The 26,963-nt window shown below is 41.6% G+C and overlaps 1 protein-coding gene across 1 annotated transcript in view; it reads right to left on the minus strand.

The window, feature by feature from the left end:
* tmem150c (transmembrane protein 150C) overlaps positions 1–25,820 on the minus strand; it is a 43,279-nt gene extending 17,459 nt beyond the window's left edge. The window contains exon 1 of the mRNA XM_060827109.1: positions 25,516–25,820. Within this exon, the coding sequence (XP_060683092.1) occupies positions 25,516–25,820 (305 nt within the window). The remainder of the gene's footprint in view (positions 1–25,515) is intronic.
* Positions 25,821–26,963: the final 1,143 nt, after the last annotated feature.

Consider the following 26,963-nt stretch of genomic DNA (forward strand, 5'->3'; position numbering starts at 1 on the left):
GCTATGATTACAGTGCTCCGGTTTCCTCCCATAATCCAAATCCAAAGATACGCAGGTTAGGTGAATTGCTCATGCTAAATTGCCCATAGTGTTCAGGGCTGTATAGGTCAGGTGCACTAGTTAGGGGTAAATGCAGAGTCATTGGGTAATGGAATGGGTCTGGATGGGTTACTGTTTGGACGGTCAGTGTGGACTTGTTGGGCCAAGTGGCCTGTTTTCACACTGTTCAGATTCTATGTCAGATGGGGATGGAAGGTGACACAGGCCACACTCGGCTCAGTGGGTCACAGGCGCCAACAGATGGGTGACAGATGGGACCCCTGACTAATCTCTGTGCAGCTCCCCAACTAACTTACCATGATTCCCCAAACCGATTAGACTGGGCCTACAGGATAGACTGTGACTCGCTCTCCAGTTTGTAGTGATTCAGACCTCCTGTCCATGATCACCCAGGTGGCTGGCTGATCATGTCCAAGCCCCTGGACTGATACCGGACAATGCCCTTAATGTACTGTGCGGGGACCACCTGATAGAGGGCTGACTTCTTCGGCTGCGCCCCTTAGACTCTGAGACATGACTATTTGCTTGAAGCACCTGACGTGTATTTGCCACGTACACTTCTGGCTCATGGTGATGTAGCACAGTGCCTTATGGCAACATGTGCAGCTTTTGATTGATCACTGCTGACAACCATGACAATCTGCCTGGTTTTGTATCTGTGTTAAAAGGCAAATTAGGAGAGAAGTAGCGTGACCCTTTAAGTTCTCGCTGAGAGCACAAAGCACAAAACGCAAGGAAAGGCAGAGAAGCTGTGAGCATCCAACTCGGCACAAAGTGAGTGTAAGTGCTCAGAGACCATAAGACAATGAGACATAGGAGCAGAATGCTCCACCATTCAATCATGGCAGTTAAGTTTCTCCCTGTGGCCCTTGATCCCCTTGATACTCAAGAACCTATCTATCCCAGTCTTAAATATAGTAGGAGAAAGTGAGGACTGCAGATGCTGGAGATCGGAGCTGAAAATGTGTTGCTGGAAAAGCGCAGCAGGTCAGGCAGCATCCAAGGAGCAGGAGATTCGACGTTTCGGGCATGAGCCCTTCTTCAGGAATGAGGATTCCTCATTCCTGAAGAAGGGCTCATGCCTGAAACGTCGATTCGCCTGCTCCTTGGATGCTGCCTGACCTGCTGCGCTTTTCCAGCAACACATTTTCAGTCTTAAATATACTCAATGACCTGGCATCCACAGCCTTCTGTGGCAATGAATTCCATAGATTAACCACTCTCTGGCTAAAGAAGGTTCTCCTTATTTCCATTCTAAAAGTTCTTCCCTCTACTCTAAGGCTGTGCCCTCAGGTCCTAGTTTCTCTGACCAATGGAAATATCTTCCCAACATCTACTCTCTCTAGGCCATTCAGTATTCTGTATGTTTCAATTAGACCCAACCCCCACATCTTTCTGAACTCCATCGAGTACAGACCTCAAATGTTCCTCATATGGTAAGCTTTTCATTCCTGGGACCATGCTCATAAACCTCTTCTAACATGCTCCAGGACCAATACATCCTTCCTGAGACATCAGGCCCAAAACTGCACACAATACTCCAAATGTGGTCTGACCAAAGCCTTATAAGGTCTCAGAAGTACATCCTTGCTTTTACATTGAAGTCCTCTCAAAATAAATGTCATCATTGCATTTGCCTTCCTAACTACTGACTCAACCTGCAAGTTTACCTTGAGAGGATCCTGGGCTAGAACTCCCAAGTCTCTTTTCACTTTCACTTTTGAATTTTCTCCCCATTTAGAAAATAGTCCATGCATCTATTCATCCTACCAAGTGCATGATCTCACAATTTTCTACATTGTACTCCATCTGACACTTCTTTGCCCACTCTCCTAACCTGTCCAAATCCTTCTGCAGCCTCCCCACCTCCTCAATGCTACCTGTCCCTCTAGCTATCTTTGTATTATCTGCAAACTTAGCCAGAATGCTCTCAGTTCTTTCATCTTGATCGGTAATGTATAAAGTGAAAAGTTGTGGTCCCAGCACTGTGCCTTGCAGAACACCACTTGTCACTGGCTACCATCCTGAGAAGAACCCTTTTATCCCCACTCACTGCTTTCTGCCAGACAGCCAAGCTTCTATCCATGCTAGCACCTTGTCTCTGCACCATGGGTCCTTATCTTACTCAATAGTCTCCTGTGTAGCACTTTATAGTGCACTTTATAATCCAAGAAGTGGGCACCTGTCCTTTCATGCAAACTGTCCAATCAGCAGCTACTCCAAAGTGCAGCATTAAGGTGAGGAAATGTATTCTCAATAGATTGGAGATGTGCCATGAGGGTGCAGAGTGGCTAGTATGTGTCCAATGCCAACCTCTTTGGGCCTGGAGTGCAGTACCTATTCAGATTTTTATCTTGTAAATTGTTGCCATCTATTTTCAATCTAGCAAGTCAGAGAATGGGAAACTGCATCTTAATGATGAGGAGTTAGGTAATAATGACATGTTAATGCATATAAACAGATGCAAACAGGCCTCTCACTCCTCACTAGTGGCATACACATCTTGCTGTTGAAATTTGGTTGGAAAATTTAACATTTTCTTCCCAAAGTTGAGAATGTCATTTTACCAAGCTTGTCATCTTTCCCAATGAACTTGCCAATGCAACGTTCAGTGGCTGGGAAATCTCTTCCTATAGATTTGGGGAGAGATTTTGTGACAGTCTGCACTCATGCATGTGATTTTTGTTCTTTTGAAAAAAACACACATATCAGCAACATAATCAGTAGCAGCAGGAGCAGATAAGAGGAAATACATAGTTCTGCAATAGCATAGAGCTCTCAGAAAATATCTTTAATAACTAAATGGGATAAAATGATGGACTAAAATTCGAAAATGGATGGATTAAAATGAGACAGTGAGGTTGAAGGAACAGCTGTATCAAAGCAGCAACTTTCTAGATGCAGCACCCCAAGAGTTATTAGCAGGATCAATGCAGCTCCGTAGTTAAGGGAATTTTGTTTGATACTGACTAAGCTAACCTACAGGGATCAGGGTATTGATGATTGTAAGTTCATTAATGTTACATTAAACAACTAAAAAGAACCTTGACCATTTTCACTACATGGAAGGGTTCGAGCTGAACTTTCGAGTTAGGACTACAAGATACAAGGTGAGGGTCCATCTAATTACACCTTTAGTGAAGTTTTAATGATAGTGAAAATGTACTATTGAATACTTAATAATAATCTTGAAATGATACATGAGAGCATGGGCACACCACTCTGATGTGTGCACCTGTTCTACATTTGGTCTTCAATAGACAATCTGTCTTATTTATCAAGTCTCTGGTTGGACATAAATAATAGTAAATTCTATGAAATCGAAAAGTTTCTCACCCATCTTGTAAGCTAAGCGTACAAATTATTTTATGCTGAACTGCAATCATGTACCTGTTAAAAGTAAAACAATTATTTTGAAAATAACCAAAAAATGGCTCATATATAATATTGTAAAACATCTACAAAACCCCATATATAACATTTCTAGACAGATAATTGTTACCCAGTAGATTACTTATTGTTTTAGGAACTGGTGCTACGAAGTGTTAAAAACAAATCTTTTGATTTTGGGACCGGAGTTTAAAGTGCACTCAGATTAAGAGGGTGAAAGAAAGGCTTCTTCCCAACATCTATATGAACTAAACTTAAGCAGAAACAAAAAGAGAAGCTGCTAGAAAAGTTAATGTTTCATGTCCAGTGACCCTTCTACCAGATCTGAAATATTTATTCTGATTTCTCTTCACAGATGCTGCCAGAGGTGTTGAGCTTTTCCAGCAGCTTCTGTTTTTGTTTCTGACTTACAGCATCTGCAGTTCTTTCCGTTAAGATTTGAGCAGTCTCAGCCCAACTCACTGAAGCCATCAACACAAAACTTCCCTCAGTAATCACTGTTACAATCCTCATGGAGACCAAGAACATGAAAGAACCAAATCTCCTAATGATTTCAACAGAAGAAACTGATGGACAAGATGCCACTTTTTAGAACTTCTACTGTAACAATCAGAACCTATATAAACTAAACCCACAAGCTGAAATCAATAGAAACCATAAACTACAATTTAAATAGCTGATATACCAAATATAACTCATTTAGCATTCTTAGCACATTTGTGGCACCATGTGTAGTCCCAATAACTCTCATAACTATATCTTCCTCCATTGGAGTTTAACCACGTTTGATCATGCAGGATCTGATCCTCGAGTAGACTCTGACAACTGTTTTACTCCATCTGAGTTCCATGGATAAATCGTATGGACACAAGCAACAAATCACACTTCAGCAGAATCTCCTAAACTCGGGTTACCACAGACCTGATAGGGTGACTTTCCCAGACCCCCCTTCACCCAATCACGCAATTACACGCACCCTGGAAAACCCACCTAGTTCTTCTGAATACCTGGAAAAGCTCGCAGTTTAGTTTTTAAGCTTTCAGTCCTTCTCTTTAAACTCTCCATTACAATCCAGCTCATTGACTATGTTATTCTAATTCATTATTTTTCCTTTGCTACAAATGGGTAGCACTTCTACCTACCTACCCACAGCCAGGGCACCTGCTTGCCCCCACTAATTATAACTAATTATAAACCTGCAATGCCACCTGCCACTGTCTCTACAGTATTGTTCAGTTGAAAAACTTTCTCACAGTTTTCACCCAGCAGAAACTCTAACTTATTCAAAAACAAATCAGCCCACCAACAGCCAAACTTATCATGCTCCTTCTAACCATCACACTCTTTCTCACCTATGTAAGATGTCTTTAACACAGACTGAAATTGTTACCTTCATCACCTCCCAGCCTGTTATTCTGCAGCCTTGTAAACATCTATTGCACATCGCAGTCTTTGGACCCTAATCATCTGCAGTATTCCTTCTGTCCCTTATATCCCAAATTAATGACAATGTGTCCATCCATCTTGGTCTGATTCTCTGTAATCTTTTCCTTAAACACTTCAACTTACTCACTCCTCACACTGCCTGTAAAAGCCTTCCTAAACATAATCAAATTTTTTTCTCACTTCTTGCACCATACTTTGATGTTTGAACCTTCTATTTTCTTACTGTCTGTAAAGTGCCTTGCAACATTTACTATATTAAAAGATAAATGAAAAACATTGTGGATAATGGACTGCTGTTAGCCAAATTTAGAATATTACAGAATATACTACGTTATTGAAAATGGATAAACAAACATTTTCCCTTTTTGTGCATCCTTTATCTCAAAATATGATTATGATTTAGAGGATCACAGATGGATAGCCTGATGATTTAATTATGAGGCCATCCTGAAGCACAAAAGCTCTATATGGAGTTTAAGATCTTAAGCTGCCAGATGAACACAACAAGCCTTCATCAAAGAACGGATGTATTGCATGCTACCACCTCACGTTTGAAGTCAAACCTTGTTGGCCAATTAATTTTTATTTAGTAGATCAGATGGAACAAACTTTGTCAAAGTATACGACTAAATGAGTTTTATAACAAATTCATTCAATGCTTTTTAGCAAACAAAGCAAATAACTGCCTGAACTGGTATGTGTATTAAGTTCCACCTACATAAAAAAATTCCAAGTCCTATAATAAAAAGCATTTTATTGGTTAACCCTTAGAAACGGAATAATTAAGTGTTACATAAATGTTAAGCACATGATCTCTTAAAGTAAATGAATTTCAATCAGTTTAAAGTAAGAGCTCTGGATAGGGCTTTTTGAGTTGCTTAACTGAATGCTAAGGCAAAAAACAACCTGTAGGCATGTGATTAGGACACTGCTGGCCAATTCCAGCCAGATTCAATCAGCTTTTAGATTGACCCATATTTATTTCAACTGGAACAACCTCCTGAGGCAGTGGTCAAAATTCAAAATATACAGATAGATGAGATATGGATCTGAAAATATGTGGCATTTTGATGATGAAGGTCTTAAATGTGTCTAAACATTTTCTGATCAAATTGTCTACTAAGTCAAATTTAAATGCAAGAATCACATTCCATTCACAACCACTTGATGAAGGAGCAGTGCTCCGAAAACTATTGCTTCCAAATAAACCTGTTGGGCTATAACCTGGTGTTGTGTGCTTTTTAACTTTGTGCACCCCAGTCCAACCTCCACATTATTCTAAGAGACTGCAGAATTCCACATAGGCTGAGATTGCATGATTCACACATATGGATAGTGCTATGTGACCCTCCTGGAGGTGTATCTGGTATAGCTTTGAGAATGTTGGTTGGATGAGAATCTCTTGTGTGTTTTGGAAGGAATTGATGGGCTGCTATTCTGACATCACAGAACACTTCTGATTAAGGTAAAGCCAAGCTATATAAATTGGATCACACAGATCCAGGGAACATAGTTGCACATCGTTCTACAAAGAACAAGTGCCAGGCCACATATATAGATACTGCATCAGTAATACTTTAAAAGGCTAGTCAACCAACTTGCAGGTAAGATTGTCTTCAATAATGTCTACTATTGCAAAGATACTGTTGGACTGTTTTTGGAGGTACTGCGATCAATGTCTGGATTTGCCAGAGAATGACGTTGCATCCTCACTGGAAAAGCAGAGAGTTCAGTAGCAGCATCAGCAAGTCAACTTGAACGGTACACCAATCCAAGATTCCAGCTAACTGTTTGCATAGAATATCAGTTTCAATAACTTGCATTTTGGATCATACTTTGAGAGCACTAAAAGGTGCTATATAAATATAAGCCTTTTTTTTTACTTTTCTCTTTCCATCTTTTCCAGTGAGTAGGAGGGATTTGTCTTGAGAACAGTTTAATAAATAAATGTCCAACACTCTGAAAGAACAGAATGTTGTGAAAGATATGGAATCAAAACTCATAGCTTGTAGTAAGACATGAACAGAAAATGGAAAATTTCACAGAAATCTGTGCAAGATGTTAATATATCATTCATTAGTTATGTCAGTCAAAAAAAACTTTTCAGATTTAATGTATAAACTCAGAAGTATTTGCTTAGAGCTAAAATTTATATAAGGCAATTGAAAATGTCACAAATTAAAAATTAGTAAGTTATTAGTTCACTTTAATAGGTACCGGATTTTAATTCCAGTTGTTTACTCAGAGCCTTGCTGGAACATTTGTTCTTCTTAACCAGCAACAATCTGCATGGTTTTATACAATGTAGAGGCATTAATTCAGGTTGAGGCATAAGCCTTTGATGTCAATTTCTTTCCCTACACCAGAGCACTCGGGTCTTATATTAAATGTATGCTTCCTGATCACCATGTTGAAGGTTTAAGCGTTACTTAAATGGAGTATGTTTGCTGTACAGTCACACCTCTAGGCAAATGTTCAGAAAGTCAGTAACATTTTCTACTTCCTTAAACAAAATCAAAGTTCAGAAAAGTCAACACTCCACTTCAACTGTAATCATTACCTTGTTAAAAAAAGTGCTGCTGATAATAATAAATTGAAAAAAATAACAAGGTGAACTTACACAATCCAGAGTCCAACTGCTCCACCGATACTAGCTAAGATGGGTATAAAGATCCAGGGACTAGATTTCCTCAGTATTACGCTCCTTCTTCTTCCTTCTGCAATTAAGGTGATGAGATAAACTCACTTATTTGGCATTTTTGTAAAATTTATACATCTAACCATATTAGACCACTGACTGTAAGGATGCCAAGTAAAATGATTACCCTGGAATGCCAGCTGAGTGAATAAAGTGAGAATGAAATCTTGACATAAAGAATAATATCCTGATTTTCCCCTTAAGCTTTAAATAGTGAATTCCAAATCTCACTATTCAGTTGCCTTATTTCCATGTATTTGCATCTCATTATTTGGCCAACTCACTTCATTCGTATGTCACCTCCAATGTTCAGTTCCTTCCCCTGAGAAACTAGCCATCACAAATTCCTGACTTGCAAACCAAAGTGGGTGCCTGGCAACTGCAGACCACTGAGTACATTCACAGTTTTCATTCAATTCTATCTTCATCACAATATTCCCCCCTTGATCATCCTCTTCCACTCGTCATCCATGATAGTCAGTATCAGCAAACTGAAAATGTGTTGCTGGAAAAGCGCAGCAGGTCAGGCAGCATCCAAGGAGCAGGAGAATCGATGTTTCAGGCATGAGCCCTTCTTCAGGAAAGAAGAAGGGCTCATGCCCAAAACGTCAATTCTCCTGCTCCTTGGATGCTGCCTGACCTGCTGCGCTTTTCCAGCAACACATTTTCAGCTCTGATCTCCAGCATCTGCAGTCCTCACTTTCTCCAGTATCAGCAAACTACCAGCCTCACTATATCACCATATCTGTTCTCGGTCCAACTCTCATACCACTTCAGCCCTTCAATATTCTTCTTTGGAACTCAGGGACACCACTGGCATGCATAATTCTGCCAGGTCAATCTGCATGCAAAGACACATATACACTTTATAGAGACAAACAGGATGTTTCTTATGGCCCTTGACATAACCTCTTGGCAGTCACTCAATTTGTTCTTTCTTGGAGGTTGCTAGCTTCTGTGTCTTGCATTGCTTTTTAGCACACAATCCCTTTGGTGTTCAGTTTAAGATTGCTAATCCAGTAGTTTCCATTGCATAGATGGGGAGGCAGGAGGCTTGTCATGATGGGAAGCACTGAACAGTTAAGAGGTGGATATGTCATTAAATAGGACAATGCCACATCAATGCCTTACATCTACAACAAGTCAGATACATTAGGGACACTTAAGCGACTCTTGGATAGGCACAAGAAAGTTAGTAAAATGAAAGGTATGTAATTTAGTCTGATCTTAGAGTAGGATAAAAGGCCTGCACAACATTGAGGACCGAAGGGCCTATACTATGCTATACAGTACTGTTCCATGTTCTATGTTCTAAGTGGTAGCAGCCTATATAGCAAATGCACTGTATGTCTTTCAACCAAATGGCCATGTCTGGAAATCAAATGGGAGCAGGCATTAGCAGAGTCCTGAGGGACTACAGTCAGCCAGTGGGTACTGTCACACCCAGTCAAGGGCTTGTCCAATTCCAGTCTAGGGTTGTCCAAATCAATTAGGTGCTTGGTTCTGTTCGTGCTGGAATACAAACTAGGAGCAGAAGTAGGCCATTCAATCTCCGAAGTCAGCTCTGCATACAGTCAAATCATGGTTGATCTGTTTTGTTTAAAACTACACATTCCCCCCACCCCCCCCCACTCCTAATAACCTTTGATTCCCCTACTTAACAAGAATCCAGTTACATCTGCCTTAAAAACTTTCAATGACCCCACATCCATCACCTTCTGAGACAAGGAGTTTCACAACCCACTAAGAGAATTTGTTTTCACAATTCTGTACAAAAAGGGTGACACCCATTTTTAAAACAGTATTCCCTAGTTATGTATTTGCCCACAAGAGACATAATTTCCATGTGCATCTTGTCAAGACCATTTAGAACATCATGTACTTCAATCAAGTCACCCCTCACTCTAATAAACTCCAATGAGTCCAACATTTCTTCATAAGGCAGCTCACGAATCCCAGGTATCAATCGAGTCAACTTCCTTTGAATCACCTCCAACATCCTTTCTTAATCAAGAATACCAAACTGCATACAGATTTCAAGATGAAGTATACATCCTTACATTGATCTTTAATTCCTCTCATAAAAAAGGATAGCATTACATCAGCTTTTTGATTGTAGTTGCCTATTAATGTTTTGTGATTCATGCGCTAGAACATCTGGATCCCTCCTCTGCAGTTTTTACTATTTAGGTAATTCTTTTCCTTATCTTCCTGATAATAGTGAAAAATTTAATCTTTACCCACATTATACTTCACTTGTCAGATTTTTGCCCACTCACTCAACTTATCTATATCCATCTATAATCTCTTTATGTCCTCTTCATCACATACTTTGTTTTGTTGCCTAAAAATTTAGCTTTCACATTTCTGTTTCCCTCAACTAAGAGCAATTAATATAAATTAGAAGACATTGATACTCAAGCACAGACCTTCATAGGAGTCCATTCATCTCATCCTGCCAATCAGGAAAAGGTCTATGCATACATTCTATTTTCCATCAGCCAGCCATCTCTCCATGTTAGCATGTTGCCCTCTACACCATGAGCAATGGACCTTTTTGTGGCACTTTGTCAAATATCTTATGGAAATCCAAGTACAATACATCAACACACTGACTCTTGTCCATAGCATATGTTACTTCTTCAAAGAATTCCAACAAAAAGTTAAACATGATTTCTCTTCCACAAAACCACGCAGACTCTTTCCTATTACCTCAAGTGTTTCTAAATGCTCAGTTATAATCTCCTTAACGATCACTTTTCATATCTTTCCCATGACAAGCATCAACCTTACTGGTGGTTTCTTATTTTCTGACCCCTCCCTTCAGAATAGAGGAGATATATTTGGTAATTTTCAGTCTGAATCTAGTGAATCAGCGAAAATTAACACAGAGCATTAACTAACTCATTAGGCACCTAAGACCCAAGGATGAAGTCTATTAGGACCTGTGGACTGATCAACCTGTAATTCCATTAGTTTGCTCAATACAGCTTACCTAATTTTAATTTCAACTGCAAATGCTTGGCTTTTCCATGCATCTTGATGTCGTGGGATTTTTTTGTATCCTCTATAGTGAAGACAGAAGACAGAAGTGAAAATCATTTCCTTAGTTTGTACATATTTCCTTTTTTTAATTCATTCACAGGATGTGGGCATTGCCCACATTCATTGTGCATCCCAAGTTGCCCTTGAGAAGTTGCCCTTCTTGAACAGTAGCAGTCTATTTGGAGTAGGTAACTCCATAATACTATTATTGGGTGGGTTTCCAGGATTTTGACCCAGCAACGCTGAAGCAACAGTGATTTATTTCAAGTCAGGATGGTGAGTGGCTTGGAGGTGGTGGTGTTCCCATGTATTTGTTGCCCTTGTCCTTCTACATGGAAGTGGTCATGGGTTTGAAGTGTGCAGTCTAAGAGGCCTTAGGGAATTTCTGCAGGGCATCTTGTGGATGATGAATGCTGTTGCTACGAGAGTGCTAGTTTGTGCATGTGATGCTAATGGGCTGATTTGTCCTGGAAGGCGTCAAGTTTCTTGAAAGTTGTTGGAGCTGCACTCATGCTGGCAAATATGTTCCATCTCACTGTGTGCGTTATAGATGGTAGGCAGTTTTTGGGAAGTCAGTAACTTGCAGCAGGATATCTAGCTTCTGACCTGCTTTGAAACCACAATATTTATATGACTATAATTCAGTCAATGGTAACCGCCCCCCAGGCAACATTCTGTCTAATTATTTTATCACAATGTGAACCTTCGAAGTCTAAGTGCTGCAGCAGATTCCACCTTCGGAAGTCAATTAGTCATGCCAACAAGCAAGCATAGAACTATCTAGTGCCTTACTGCCAAAGAGCTTAGAGAGAATGTTGCCCAACAATGTTAATACAAGGGGTTCAGTGCAAGTAACACCATTGAACTTAAAGGGGTAAAGTTGTTCTCTTGCTGGAGATAGTTCTTGCTTGGTATTTGCATGGTATGAATGGTACTTGCCAACGGTCAGTCCATAATCTAGATATTGTCTAGGTCTTGCTGCATTTGGACATTGACTGCTTTAGTACCTGAGGAGTTGCAAATGGTACTGAACATTCTGCTGTCATTGGTCAACATCCCCAATTCTGACCTTATGTTGGAGGGAAGCTCAGTGATGAAGTGGCTGAAGATGGTTCTGCCGAGGGCACTAACCTGAGGAACTCCTGCAAAAATGTCCTGGAGCTGGGTTAAACAAGCTTCAAAAACCACATCCATCTTCCCTTTTGTCAAGTATGATTCCAAAGTATGACAGCAGAGAGTTTACCCCTGATTCTGTTGACTCTAGTTTTGCTCAAGCTCCTTGATGCAACAAGCAGTCAAATGTGGCCTTGATGTCAATGGCAGTCATTCTCACGTCACCTCTGAAAACCAGCTGTTTTGTTCATGTCTGAACTAAGGCTATAACAAGGTCAGGAACTGAGTGGCTCTGGTGGAACTCAAGCCAAGTGCCAGGAAGCTGGTTACTGGTAAGCAAGGGCTGCTTGATAGCACTGTCAATCACCCTTTCCAGCCCTTTACTGATAATCAAGGGTAGATTGATGGTGCAGGGTTTGGCTAAGTTGGATTTATTCTGCAGTTGGTTTTGAATTCAGGATATACCAAGGCAATTTTCCATATCATTGGATAGATGCCAATGTTGCAGCTGTGTTAGTACAGCTTGGATTGAGGTTGGGCACATTCGGAAGCTCATATCTTCAGTACTATTTCTGCAGTGTTGTCAGGACCCATAGCCTTTGCAGCATTGAATGCTTTCAGCAACCTTTTGATATCACATGGAGTGAAGCAATAGGCTGAAGATTGGTATTCTGTGATGCTGGGACCTGTAGAGGAGGTTGAGAGGGATATTTCATTTGGCATTTCTTGCCAAAGGTTTTTGCAAATTCTTCAGCCTTACCTTTTGCATTGACATCCTGAGCTTCCCTAACATTGAGAATTGGGATATTTGTGGAGCCTCCTCCTCAAGACAGACGTTTAATAGTCCACCACTATTCATATCAGTATCCAGAAGGACTGCAGAGCTTAAATCTGATCAGTTAGTTGTAGAATCATTTAACCCTTTCATCACTTGTTTCTGCTGTTTAGCATGCAATTTGTCCTGTGCTTTTAGCTTCATTTTTGAGGCACTACACCAGACATGCCCTCCTGCACTCTTCACTGGACCAGAGTTGATCCCCTGGCTTGATGGTATTGGTAGAGTAAGGGATATGCCAAAAAGTGAGGCTGTAGATTGTGTTTGAGTATAATCCTGCTGCCTAATAGCTCACAGCACCTCATGGATGTGCAGTCTTGCGTTGCTAGATCTATTTAAAGTCTATCACATGTAGCTTGGTGATAGAATCACACAATGCAACGCAAGGTAAATTGAATGTAAAGATGAGGCTTTTGTCTCCACAGGACTGAGTGTTGGTCACTCTTACTTGTACTGTCATGGATAACGCAACCACAGGAGGCAGATTGGTGAATTTGGGCTAAGTATTGGAGAATGGAACTAGAATAGTGAGGTGGTTGTTTTTGACTGGAGCAGGCATGAGAGACCAAAGGGCTTTTCTCTGTGCTGTGACTAATGGCTTGATAGTGGCATTACCTTTGGTTCAGTAAAAAGTATGTTTTTCCCTCACCAGCAGTTGCACACATATTGAGCATCTCTGTCTTTAGGATTCAACCAGCTTGGAGAGCTGCAAGTCAGTCTTGGTAATGGACATTGAATTCCCTTACCCAGGGTACATTCTGCTTTTTATTTGATTTGATTGGAGGGGTGGGGGTGGGGATTGCGAATGGTGTGGTTGTGGTGGTTGTAACCATCAGGAGGTGTCCTTCTCAATGTTTCACTTGATACCATGAGGCTTTATGAGAGTTGAGCCAATGTTGACATTTCCCAGGGCAACTCCCCCCTGACCGTATACACCGTGCCACCACCTCTCTTGGTTCTGTCCTACCAGTGGAACAGGACATACTCAGAGATGGCAATGGTAGTGTCTGGGACCTTCTGAGTGAAGTATGTTTGCATGAATTGCTTGACCAGTCTGAGACTCAGCTCTCCTACTTTTTGTACTCACCCTCAGATGTTAGTAAGGAGGACCATGCAGGCTTGACAGGGCAATGTGTGTCATTATCGATTTGAATACCTTAGTTGATGCCGAGTGGTCTGGCCAATTCCTTTTTGATATAACTGAGCAGCTTGCTATGCCATTTCAGAGGTAAATGAAGAGTCAAACACATTGCTATAGGTCTGGAGTCTCGTGTGGACTAAAGCAGAAAAGGACAGCCGATTCCCTCCCTAAAGGACATTTTGTGAATCAGATGAGTTTTATAACAATTACAGAAGTGTTAGTGTAGAATGACACTATTTGGCACATCATGCCTATACTAGCTCATTAAATGAACCGAGTGATAAAGTCATAGGTATGTACAGCACAGAAACAGACCCTTCATCCAACTTGTCCATACTGACCAGATGCCTTAAATTAATCTAGTCCCATTTACAAGCATTTGGCCCATATCCCTCTAAACCTTTCATGGTCACGTACACATCCAGATGCCGTTTAAATGCTGTTAATTGTACCAGCCTCCATTACTTCCTCTGGCAGCTCATTCTATGCACGCATCATCCTCTGTGTGAAAAAGTTGTCCCTTAGGTTCCTTTTAAATCTTTCCCCTCTCCTGGCAGCATCTGTAAGGAGGGAAAAGAGCTGGTGTTTCGAGTTTAACTGACCCATTGTCAAAGCCCTGAAGAGAAACTGCTGGAAAATCTCAGCAGATCTGGCAGCTTCTGTAAGGAGAGAAAAGAGCTGACATTTCGAGTCTAACTGACCCTTTGTCAAAGCTAAAAAAAACTTAGCTTTGACAAAGAGTCAGTTAGACTCGAAACGTCAGCTCTTTTCTCTCCTTACAGATGCTGCCAGACCTGCTGAGAATTTCCAGTATTTTCTGTTTTGCTTTCAGATTCCAGCATCCGGTCATGCCCCTCATGACTTTTATAAACTTCTATAAGGTCACCTCGAGGTCCCCGACACTCTAGGGAAAGTAGCCCCAGCTTATTTTATCCTGCTTTTCCCCCATTCCCTTACACATTATTTTTATCCAAGTAATCATCCACAGCCCTCTTGAATGCCTCTGGAATTGACAATGGTTTGATAGACATCATTAGATTTTTAATTCCAGTTTATTATTGAATTCAAATTTGAACCTGGATCCTCAGAGCATTACCCAGGTCTCTGCGTTACTCGGAGAAGGTGAGGACTGCAGATGCTGGGGAGTCAGAGTCAAAACGTGGAAAAGCACAGCAGGTTAGGCAGCATCTGACAAGCAAGAGAATTGATGTTTCGGGCATAAGCCCTTCATCAGGAATGTGAGGGTTTGGAAGGGGACTAAGAAATAAATTGGAGGGTGGTAGGTGTGGGGGTGAGGCAGCTGGGAAGGCAATAGGTAGATGCAAGTTGGGGGGTGATGTCCAAAGCCTCAAAGGATCTTTCCACATCTGGGGGAGATTTTCCTGCACACTCAAACACCTCAGTTACTGTGTTTGCTGCTCTCCTCAACATCGGGGAGATAGGACGCCCACTCACAGAGCGCTTCAGGAAACATCTCTGGGACACACGCAACAAACAATCCCACTGCCCTGCGGCCGACCTCTTCCACACCTCCAACTCCCCCAAGAACATGCAAGTCCTTGGCCACCTCCACTGCCAAATCCAAGCCAACCAATACCTGGAAGAACGCCTCATCTTCCGCCTTGGGACTCTCCAACCATACAGCTTCAGCATCGACTTCACCAGTTTCCTCATTTCCCCTCCCCCACCTCATCTCAGATCCAAACCCCCAACTGCAACTACCTATCGCCTTCCCAGCTACCTCACCCCCAGCCCCATACTCCTATTTATCTCTCAGCTTCCTTCTCCTCTTCACATTCCTGATGAAGAGCCTATGCCTGAAACGTCGATTCTCCTGCTCCTTGGATGCTGCCTGACTTGCTGTGCTTTTCCAGCACCACACTTTTCTTCTCTGCGTTACTAGTTCAGTGATAATACCACAACATCATTGCCTCTCACCCCACCAAAGCATGAACAACCCCCCACCCATTTCACATTCTCTACAGAATCAACAGTCACTTTATTTGAAACCATTACATCTTCAATCCAGTCAACTGCACAAATTATACAACTACAAGCAATGTACACTGAGTAAGTTGCTGTTTTTCTCTTCAGCAGAGGAGGAGAATTGTTTCATTTGAGGCCCTGCTAGGATCAGTTGTATTAACCATGTATCCACTTATTCAGTAATGCCACTAATGTGGCATCAAATTGCACTTCATTCATTGACCAAAATACACCAAGCAATCCTGACCATTACATTATTTGCACTAGTTTCCTCTTTGTCATGCCAAGTTAAACAAATATAATCAAACAGGGTACGTTAAAGGCATCACTTGGGCTTGACATTTCTGAAACACATTCCATATCTATCATTGGAAGCTAACACTTTACACAAAATCGCAAGAATGCATGGTCCATGATGTGCAAGCGTGCTTTTTTCTTGGGGGGGGTGACTGAGGGGGCTGTCGTGGTGGAATTTTGCCAGAATTTCAGTCTCTCAATGTAGTATAAAGCTGTTCTGCAATATCCATTTGGATAAGGTTACATACCTCAGAGCTCCTTATTTGAGGCATGATATTGATCTCCTTGCAAAGGTTACAACATGAGGCTTTAATGTGACTGATCTGAGGGTTCAGGTACCATTAATTATATAATGTTTTCTTCTAGACATTCCCCACAGATTATCTGTTCACATATCTCTATGGAGCTGGCCGTGGGACCAGCTTGTGGCATTGTTCGAAATCTCAAGGCAACTTCGAAGGATAGAGCAATCACTATGTTGTCAGCAAGATCAGTAACCTCCAGTTCCTGCTACAGTCTCCAAAGGGAGAAGCTGCAGATGAAGATCCACTGAGGCGATGGAAGAGAATGATGAAAGTGGTTCTTGCACTCAGAAGGACAGGGTGGCCATCACATTTTGGTGGTCATCAAGGAGACAGCTGTCCTGCCAAGGGCTTAATTCAAGGACCAACTGTGCGACATCTCCCAATGCTCAGTTCACAAATACATCCAGGCTGCCACTGATGCCATTTTCTCTGGATCACAGCAGTTTATCATCTAGCCCATGACGAAGAGAGCCAAGCAGCTCCAGCAATGGGATTCTCCATCATAGCTGGCAATCCCCAGGTGCAGGGCACTATAGACTGTATCCATGTTGCTTTGAGAGCACCCTGTCAACAACCTGCAAAGATGATCAACAGAAAAGGTTTTCACACCATGTATGCTCAAATTATGTGTCCCCTTGATACCAGATTTTGGAGGTTTGAATATCACGGGAAGACAGATATTCTAGATATCATGGAAACTGCTGTGACTCTTCCATACTGGAGAACTCATAGGCACTGTAAGATATTTGGGCCAGACAGGGACAGCTGCTTGGAGGCAAGCACTGTCCCTCTAAACTTGCCAGATGACACCTTCATGAAACTCTCAGACTGAATGAAAATATAGCTAAGAGTAAGATACTGTTGATGCTGGAGATCTGAAATAAAAACAGAAAGTGGTGGAGAAACACAGTTGGTCTGGCAGCATCTGTGAAGAGAGAGACAGAGTTAATGTTTCCGGTAAAACATTATTCTTCTTTGGAACATCTTCTTCAGAAGATCCTCCTACCTTGGCCAAATAGGAACAAACTATAAATGTCCTTAAGCTGAGGCTTTGATGTCTGGAACTCTCTGATGGAGCATCTGGAGAGACATGTTGTGCTCTTCACAACTAGACAGGACAGCATGATGGTACAATGCATTGTTAAGTGCAAGAAGCCAGAAAGAACTTAATTGCAATCCATTTTCAGATTGAATGAGCTGGGTTTGGACTTGCTTCAATGGTTTAAAATTCTGTTGGTTACATGACAAAGACACCCTGCTGAGTCCTTCATCTTTTCTGTTACTGAATAAAGTTTTGCTATCCATCTGTTATCTTCAGGTGATCCCACTTTCGAACATCTTCATATTATACATCCCATTGACTGTTCTGAAATATGCACCAATCAGTGAGATGGTGAATTAACAGCACATGGTGCTAAGGTTAGGAAGCTATTGAGGATTCAGTCAGCATTTTGTACCAAGAGTCATGCAGTGAAAACTCTCATTATAGGCAACACATTGAGAAGAATCCTGTGGCATTCCCCTTTCTGACCCTTTCATCATCAGTTATCCTTCAACATTTCAGAGTGCATACAAACTATCACATTGACATCAAATTCTTACACATTCTGTAGGACAGCACTGAAGCTATAAGATGCAGAATATTGTGCAGCCCCTCTTAGCAGATGAATATGCATAGAGGGAGAATGGACATGTAAGCTGCCCGTTGTACATCTCCCAGCCTAGAATGCAGTGCACTCCCTTGTAAAGCTGAAAGATAGAAAGAACCTATCTTCTCAGAGACTTGGGAAGTAGTGATTCCATACTATCACTTATAAGCTGGGTGTGATTCCGAAATGGTGTGTGTCAGGTCCTAGCATAATTCCTGCAACCTGTGTATAATCTTAACACTGTCTATATTAAAGTGCAGTTGATGGCTGTAGTCATCAACATCACAGTTTAAGAATCCCCAAAGTCTGAGGCCATCTACAGCCAATGAGGTGGTTGCTTGTGAGAGATGAGCAATGCTCAGCCATTACAACCTCTTTCATCCTTGGGATGTCTGAAGAGACTGTGACTTCAACAAGACCAACAGTGATAAAGACACTGCTGCAGACATTTTAAGATTAAATTGAGATATATTTGCAAAAGATATTATTTCCAAAATTATTTCCAATTATGTGTCCCCCATGTCCTCTGTGTCTTCAGTAAGGCTTTTCCTTCCTCTACCTCTCACTTTGTTAAAGTGCTATCCCCACATATGGAACTGGGGTGGAGGGAGCTTGCTCTGTAGTTGGTCCTTTTGGCTTGGAAGTGTTAAATGGTTGACCTTGTGGATGCTTGTACTTAGCAGGCCCATGCCTGCTGCAATGCCAGATGTGGACTGCCCCTCCTCAGCTGGAGCTTTTACAGTGTCCTGACAGGAAGTTTATGGAAGTTCTGTTTGTGGCTCCTCCAACCTGTGGAACCTCCTGGTAGCACATTTTCTTCTCAAGAGGAAAGAGCACTTGGAGTGAGGACAAAGTTCCTCTTCCCTCTCTTGCCTTGCCATTGATGCTTAGCATTTATGATAAGGCAATAGAATGTGCACAGTTTTGACTAACATCATGTGCTGGACCTGGGACTCCATGGGGCGATCAGCTACCATGGACACTTATCAGAGTCAGCAGGACACTGATAACATTGATGAACCTCCATCCTTTGATCTAGCTTACCGATTGCTTCTGACAAACCCACCTGCTGTTCTTGTGCCTGTCTGTGCATATTGACCAAGTCATTAATGGTCATAAAGAGAGACCTATCTTCTGACTGGGAGTGAGCAGTTGCCTGGTTCTGACAGCCCTCTAAGTGCCAGAGATTTGTGGTGTCTCTTCCTTGACTCGCTGTGGACACATGTCAGTGATGTGCTCATTAGATTATGCTCTAAATCTAATCGAATTAAAGTAAACACCAAGGTGAAAGTTCCTGATCTGGGAGGCAGGGTGCAAGTGAAAACCTTGGTGGTGCATCCCCTATGGGTTCAGTGGCTTCCTCTCAGACGTGGAGGTAGTGATAGAGCTGAGGGTCTTGTGCACTACCCGCCTTTCAATTAGGTTCACTGGGCATGACTAATGCCTGCATAAGAGATGGAAATAGTTAGCAAAGAAGGATGGTGGAGGTTAAGATTGAGTTTGCAGTGGTGGCAGTGGGAGGGCAGTGCATCACAAAACTCTGAAGCTTACTGAATTTGTTGGTCATTGACGTCTCTCAGATCCCTTCTCTAGTGAATTCCAGAATTTGCTCGTCACATGGAGTGAAGGTTTTGTGACAGCGGAGAGCAGGAAACGTTAATTGTTTTGGAGAATGAGCTATTAAATGGGGATGATGTGTGCAATAGTGAGAGTTGTAGTCCATGAGCTTTGATGAGAGCAGGGTGCAGTGACAGAGTGTGGATCCTATCTCAAAAGGGGCTGTTGACAGAGGCAGCCTCTTTTCCCAACTGAGGACAAAGCATGTTGTATGTTGGATCCTCAACACATTCCTGAAGAAGGGCTTATGCCCGAAATGTCGAATCTCCTGTTCCTTGGATGCTGCCTGACCTGCTGCGCTTTTCCAGCAACACATTTTCAGCTCCTCAACACAGCCAATCTTAGTGTAAGATCCATATACTTGATTTGAATGTTACCATTCTATTTCCTGGTAGGGACCTACAGGGTCTGATTGGTTGACTTTAGCCAGTAGGAAAAAGTGAGGACTGCAGATGCTGAAGGTTAGAGTCGAAACGTGTGGTGCTGGAAAAGCACAGCAGGTCAGGCAGCATCCGAGGAGCAGGAGAATCAATGTTTATGGCATAAGCCCTTCTACTTTAGCCAGTAATCCAACAAAATGAGGCTTTTGTCTCAAACACATTGTCAGTTATTTCATGATAACAACGAGCTGCAAGTTAAATTGGCATGATGGTCATTATTTCTGAGACCATACGGGTGACCACGAGGTCTCTCACAGCTCCAAAGCTGTTCCCCACCTGAATCTGTATGATTTTGTCTTACTGGACAATAGTTAATGCACTTTTCAGCATTAATCCTTTCAGATCTTCCCACCTTCATAAAGCAAAGTATGGTTCCTGCCAGTGTCAAAACTGAAACCAGTTGAGAATTAGTCAGTGTTTGGCTACTTAATGACGCAAATTGAGGCGAGTCAAGAGGTGAGGTTGGGCAGTCTTCCTAGGCCTTGCCTGCTCCATGTAAAACAATACAGGCACTGCAGAGGGTACAGAAACAAAGTCATTAAGATTATACAACATCAGAGATTGTTGCCTGTTGAGGATAGTGCATAACTGGAGAGCTTCAATTACATGTCATCAAGAAATCGAATTAGGAATTCGGAAGAAGCCTCTTCTCCCAAAGACTTGTTGAGTCATTAGAATAGATGCACTTAAAGCAAAGCTAGAAAAGTATTTGAGGGAGAAAGAAATGGATTATCAATTTAGATGAGGAAAGTTTGGATGATGCGATGTGCAGTCTAGACAGTGGAATAGACTGGTTGAGAAAATGGCCTGTTTTAGGGCCATATATTCTATACAATTCTTTGTAAAATTATTGGTGGCAGAGCTTTCAGTCACCATGGCCCTAGTCTTGGGAAATCACACTTCAAACATCCTCAGCTGATTCTCCAACTTTTAAAATCCAATTATTAAAAATATTTTAGTCACCATTTCTAAACATTTTTCATTGCTTGACACTTGCACCATTCTCAATCCCTTTTAGTTTTATCCCTCAGCAGAGTAAGCATGACTATTTTTCATTAAAGAATTAGGTTGTCTTTGTTGGACCAGAACAGAGGATGTTTTGGTGTGCAGATAGCTGTGCTATACATGAAGTGGGAACTTCATTTATGCTGTTCCTTATTTGTAACTAAGAATAAAGATACATCCAAACAATAAAGTTACAATATTCTTATGTGTTGCAAACACCATCATCAGAATTTAAAGAGATAATTACCTTAAATGTGATGTTTTAAAGAATAATGTATTCTCAAAATAGGCTTTTGAGTACAATATAGAGCTAAGATGTCAATGAACGAGCATTGATGTTCTTTTCCCAGAGGGTATACAAGCAATTTGTTAGCATTGTGGTAATCAACAAACACCTCATTCACTGTGGTGTAAAGTCACCAATCCTGAGATTCAGCAGTTATTTTTCAGCAGGCTTTCTCTCTAACCTGTGGGCAGAGGAACATAAGATTGAGACAGAAACATAATCAGACATTTGACACAGAGATGTGCACTATGGACAGCACAGTGGCTAAATGGTTAGCATGGCTGCCTCAAAGCACCAGAGACCTGGGTTCAATTCCAGCCTTGAATGAATGTCTGTGGAGTTTGCACATTCAGTTGATGATTGTTTGCTCTGGTTTCCTCCCACTGCCAAAAAATTAGGATCACTTGGCTGTAGTAAATTGCCTAGGGATGTGTAGGCTAGGTGGATTGGTCATGGTAAATGTGGGGAAAGGGTGGGGACTGGGTCTTGGCTGGATGTTCTTTGGAGGGTCAGTGCAGACATGCTGGACCAAATGGCTTCTTTCCACACTGGAGGGATTCTATGATTAAGATAATTTGACTTCAGAGGCTCAACATACTGGACAACAGAATCATTTTACATAAATCTAGGGCATGTATTGTGGGCATGATTCTGTAATATTACTCAACAACAATATCTGAATTGCATAAACCCAAACATAATTTGGGAGTTCATGTGCGATAGAGATAAAGCAATCTATGGTGGACCAGAAAATAAAATTGAAATCACAAGCAAATCAGACATGTGTATATTGAGTGGCAGAACAAGTTTGAAGGACTGAATGGCATACTCCTGCTTCTAAGTCCTATGTTCCTATGACACAACAATCCAGTTCTGATTACTCTGACAATACTATTATTCCAGCTTTGTGTCAAGTTATTATAAAATTATTATATAACAATTAATAATTATATGATGTATTATTATTATTTGTTATTACAAACAAAGACAAGACAATACAATTAAAAGACAGAGACACCCAGGGGTTCAGGTATATAATTCTTTGAAGTTTGCATTACATATAGATAGGGTGATTAAGAAAGCGTTTAGCCTTCATTGATTAGATTAGATTACTTACAGTGTGGAAACAGGCCCTTCAGCCCAACAAGTCCACACCGACCCGCAACCCACCCATACCCCTACATTTACCCCCTACCTAACACTACGGACAATTTAGCATGGCCAATTCACCTGACCCGCACATCTTTGGAATGTGGGAGGAAACCGGAGCACACCCACGCAGACACGGGGAGAACGTGCAAACTCCACACAGTCAGTCGCCTGAGGCGGAAATTGAACCCGGATCTCTGGCGCTGTGAGGCAACAGTGCTAACCACTGTGCCACCGTGCCGCCCACGATTGCTCAGACCTTTGAGTATAGGAGTTGAGATGTCATATTGAGGTTGTACAGGTCGCTAGTGATGTCTGTTCTGGAGTACTGTGTCCAGTTCTGGTCTCCTTGTTATAGGAAGAATATTATTAAGCTGGAGAAGAGGAGAATTTACCAGGATGTTGCCAGGAATGGAGGATTTGAGTTATAAGGAGAGACTGGATAGGCTGGGATTTTTTTCACTGACCATAGAGGTTAAGAGGTGATCTTACATCGGTTTATAAAGTCATGAGGTGTATGGATAAAGTGAATGGCAAGTGTTTTTTCCCGAGGTGAGGATTTCAATTCTAAGGAGTGTATTTTTAAGGTGACAGGAGAAACATTTTAAAAAACTGCAATTTTTTTTACACAGAGAGTGGTTCCATGTGTTGAATGAACTTCCAGAGGAAGTGGTGGATGCGGGTACAGTCACAACATCTAAAAGCCATTTAGATAAGTCCATGAATAAGAAACGTTGAAGGATATGGGCCAAGTAGGTGGAACTAGTTTAGTTTGGGATTATAGTCAGCATGAACTGGTTGGACTGAAGGGTCTGTTTCTGTGCTGCATGACTCTATAATAAAGTACTAGCTCAGGCATTCTCCTAAATAGAAGAAACTCCGACACATTACAGGATAACTAGCACCACTTTATATGAAATACATGCACATAAAATTCTAATAGGCAAGTTTGTAAACTTGCATCAAACATCTTTCTCCTACTAAACATATAAAACTTTTATTTTCATTCAGGACTTTTGGGTTTCATTGGCTGGGCCATCATTTATTGACTATACATTTGCCCTTCAGAAGGTGATTCTGCGCTGCCTTTTTGAACTGCTCAATTCCATTTCATGTAGGTACAGTCAATGAAGGTAGATATTGACTGGCAACAGTGAAGGTTCAGTGATATACTTCTAAATCAAGATGGTCAATGGCTTGGAGGGCAACCTCCAGGTGGTGGTATTCCATACGTATGTGGTCCTTGCACTTCAAAGTTGAAATGGTCATTAGCTTGAAAGGTACAGTCTAAGGGACCTTAATGAATATCTGCAGTGCATCTTGTAAATGCACTGTTGCTGCTATCCATTGGTGGTGGGTGAATGTTTCAGGATATGATTCCAATCAAGTGTGCTGTTTTGTGCTGGATGGTATCAAGCCTCTTGAGTTTCATTGAAGCTGCACTTGTCTAGACAAGTGGAGACCATCCCATCTAAATCCTGACTTGCACCTTGTAGATGGTGGCCAGACATTGGAGAGTTAAAGTGCACGTTACTCACTGCAGGATTCCCAACTTCTGATCTGCTGTTGTAGCCACAGTATTTATGTGGCTAATACTGTTCAATTTCTGGCTGATGTCAACTCTCAGGATGTTGATAATGGGTGTTTCAGCAATTGTAATATCACTAAACATCAAGAGGTGATGATAAGGTTCTCTCCCATTGGAAATGGTCATTGCCTGGCACTTGTGTGGCACAAATGTGATTTGCCACTAGTCAGACCAAACCTGCATATTGTCCAAGTCTTGATGCATGTGGACAGTACTGTTGCAGTATCCGAGGAACCACAAATGTTGAATATTGTGGAATCATCAACCAATATCCCCACTTCTGACCTTATGATGGCAGAAAGGTCATTAATGAAGCAGCTGGAGGTGGTTGGGTGAAACTCGTTAGTAAAACAAAATCGTGAAAAAAGTCACACTACTGAAGTGGAGTTCACTCTTTCTGTAAACCTGACATTGAGATACAAATGGAGTCAATCAAATCCATTAGTCACCAACCCCCATCCTTCCATTCCCCAAAAACCTCAGAACCTCCTGACTGACAATTACATACACACTGAAACTGTGGCTCTACCATCCAAACTGCATCTCCAAACTTGACTGACTCTCTTAATGATGTTAAAAATCACACAACACCAGGTTATAGTCCAACAAGTTTATTTGGAAGTACTAGCTTTCGGAGCACTGCTCATTCATCAGTTACCTGAAAGGTAGTGTCATAGAGTCATAGAGGTGTACAGCATGGAAACAGACCCTTCGGTCCAACTGATCCATGCTGACCAGACTTCCCAACCTAATCAAGTCCCATTTGCCAGCACTTGGCCCATATCCCTCCAAACCCTTCCTATTCGTATACCCATCCAGATGCTTTTTAAATTTTGCAGCCTCCACCACTTCCCCTGGCAGCTCATTCCATACATGTACTACCCTCTGTGCGAAAGAGTTGCCCCTTAGGTCCCTTTTATATCTTTCCCCTCTCACCCTAAACCTATGTATGCCCTCCAGTTTTGGACTCCCCCACGCCATGGAAAGGACTTTGTCTAATTACCCTATCCATGCTCCTCATGATTTTATAAACCTCAATAAGGCATCCTCTCAGCCTCTGACGCTAGTGCTTCCAAATAAACCTGTTAGATTATAACCTGTGTGATTTTTACCTTTTCCAACCTAGTCCAACACCGGCACCTCCATGTTATCTCTTTATGATGACCGGGGATCCCAACAGAATAAGCCTCAGGCAAACATGTGATTATATTTAAACATAAATCTTGGCTAATATGTCTAAGACTCGACACATGGCCTCACATTAAAAGGTACATCAGCTCTCTTGTTTATTGGAACAAATGACTAAGACCAATTTTAAAGGCGATAGCACACTATAAAGTCACCTGTATGGATACGGCCTTTTTGCCAGACGGATTATAAAGGCACTGTTTGACTCTGAGCTTGTGGGTCAATGCAGTAGATGCTGAACCGCAGTGCAGTGCCTGACAGTTCCCAACACTCTCACCTGGCAACCGCTGACTGACAGCCTGCGCCCCACAGAGCCACTGGCCAATCGCAAAGGACGTTGCGTGATGATTGACAGCCGACTTCAACACCGAACAATGGAAGGCGGGACCTCGCCCGCAGGGAAGTTCTAGCCGATTGGAGGTCCTGCAATAGAGGGGGCGGTCTCTTATTAAAGGACTCATCCTTCAGGTAGCGAGAGTCGCCGAGTGACATCTGCATTGTATCAATTAAATAAGCTGTGCGCATGGCAGGCGCGGTAATGTGAACAGAACGAGAAAGCATTGGCTCTGATACAATTTTCATGATTCATAGTTACATTTTTTCCTCCTTTTATTCGTTCGCGAAAATGGGCTTAAAAGGAATGCTAGCGATACTGTAGTGCCGATAGGATCATAGCATTTATTTGTTCTAGCCGGTGCACTTAGTTGTGTCTTTAGCTCAGGTAGAGTGAATCAACCCTCGAACCTATGACAGTGGGGTTCTCGAGGCACAATAGAGATGGATCGCCCAAAACTGCTGGCTAAAAGTGTTCTTCTTCCTGTTCCGCCATCATTTGTGACTCTGCGAAGGACTATGAAACTTGATCAGATAAAGAACACACTAGGCAGTAATGACACGCCGTGAATGATAAAAGAAATAAGAGCAAAAGTTTTGCTGAAGATGCACACAAGAAGAAAAGAGATGCTAGCAAAAGAGAATTTTAAAAAAGGGTTGGCAAATAGTGAAAAAAGGGAAGATAAACTACAGCATTAAATTAATTATAAATTACTTAGAAAATAAATGGTAAAGTATTTTGTATAACATAAATCAATTAATTATGAATAACAGGAAAAGGTATTGCGCCACCCAGAAATACACATAATAAACGAACAGATAATATAAGGAAATAATAAATAATTAAATTGACTCCTTATTAACAGGAAAATACCATGGACGTAGAGTCATAGTCACATGAAATTAAAAGAGATCAAAACAGAGGGAAGAAGTAGGAAAGATAATTGATAAATACTCCCACTGAGAGAGGTTCAAACCTTGGTGTAGATTTTTTAAATGTATATACTCATTGGACATTGGGGATGCTGACTGGGCACGCATTTATTCACTATCCCAGTTGCCGTCGAGAAGATGGTGGTGAATGGCCTTAAACCAATGCAGTCCACATGCCTTTAGGGAGGGAATTCCAGGATCTTGAACCAAGGACAGTGAAGGAACAGTAGTATATTTTTAAATCAAGATGAGTAAGTTACATGCCGCAGTACTCCTAGCCTCCCGTCTGCTCTTTCTTATGTGGAAAGTCATGCAAGAATGTCAAATTTAAATGATTGAAACAATTTATACATCATGAGAAAAGGATGGCACAAGAACAGGTGAAATTGGTGAAAAAAGTCAAAAGATCTGTTAGCATCAGTGGAGAGAAAGCAGAATTAAAAGTTAGAGTCCAAAACC

This window comes from Hemiscyllium ocellatum, chromosome 1 (assembly GCF_020745735.1).
Source record: "Hemiscyllium ocellatum isolate sHemOce1 chromosome 1, sHemOce1.pat.X.cur, whole genome shotgun sequence".
In the NCBI taxonomy this organism is placed as follows: Eukaryota; Metazoa; Chordata; class Chondrichthyes; order Orectolobiformes; family Hemiscylliidae; genus Hemiscyllium; species Hemiscyllium ocellatum.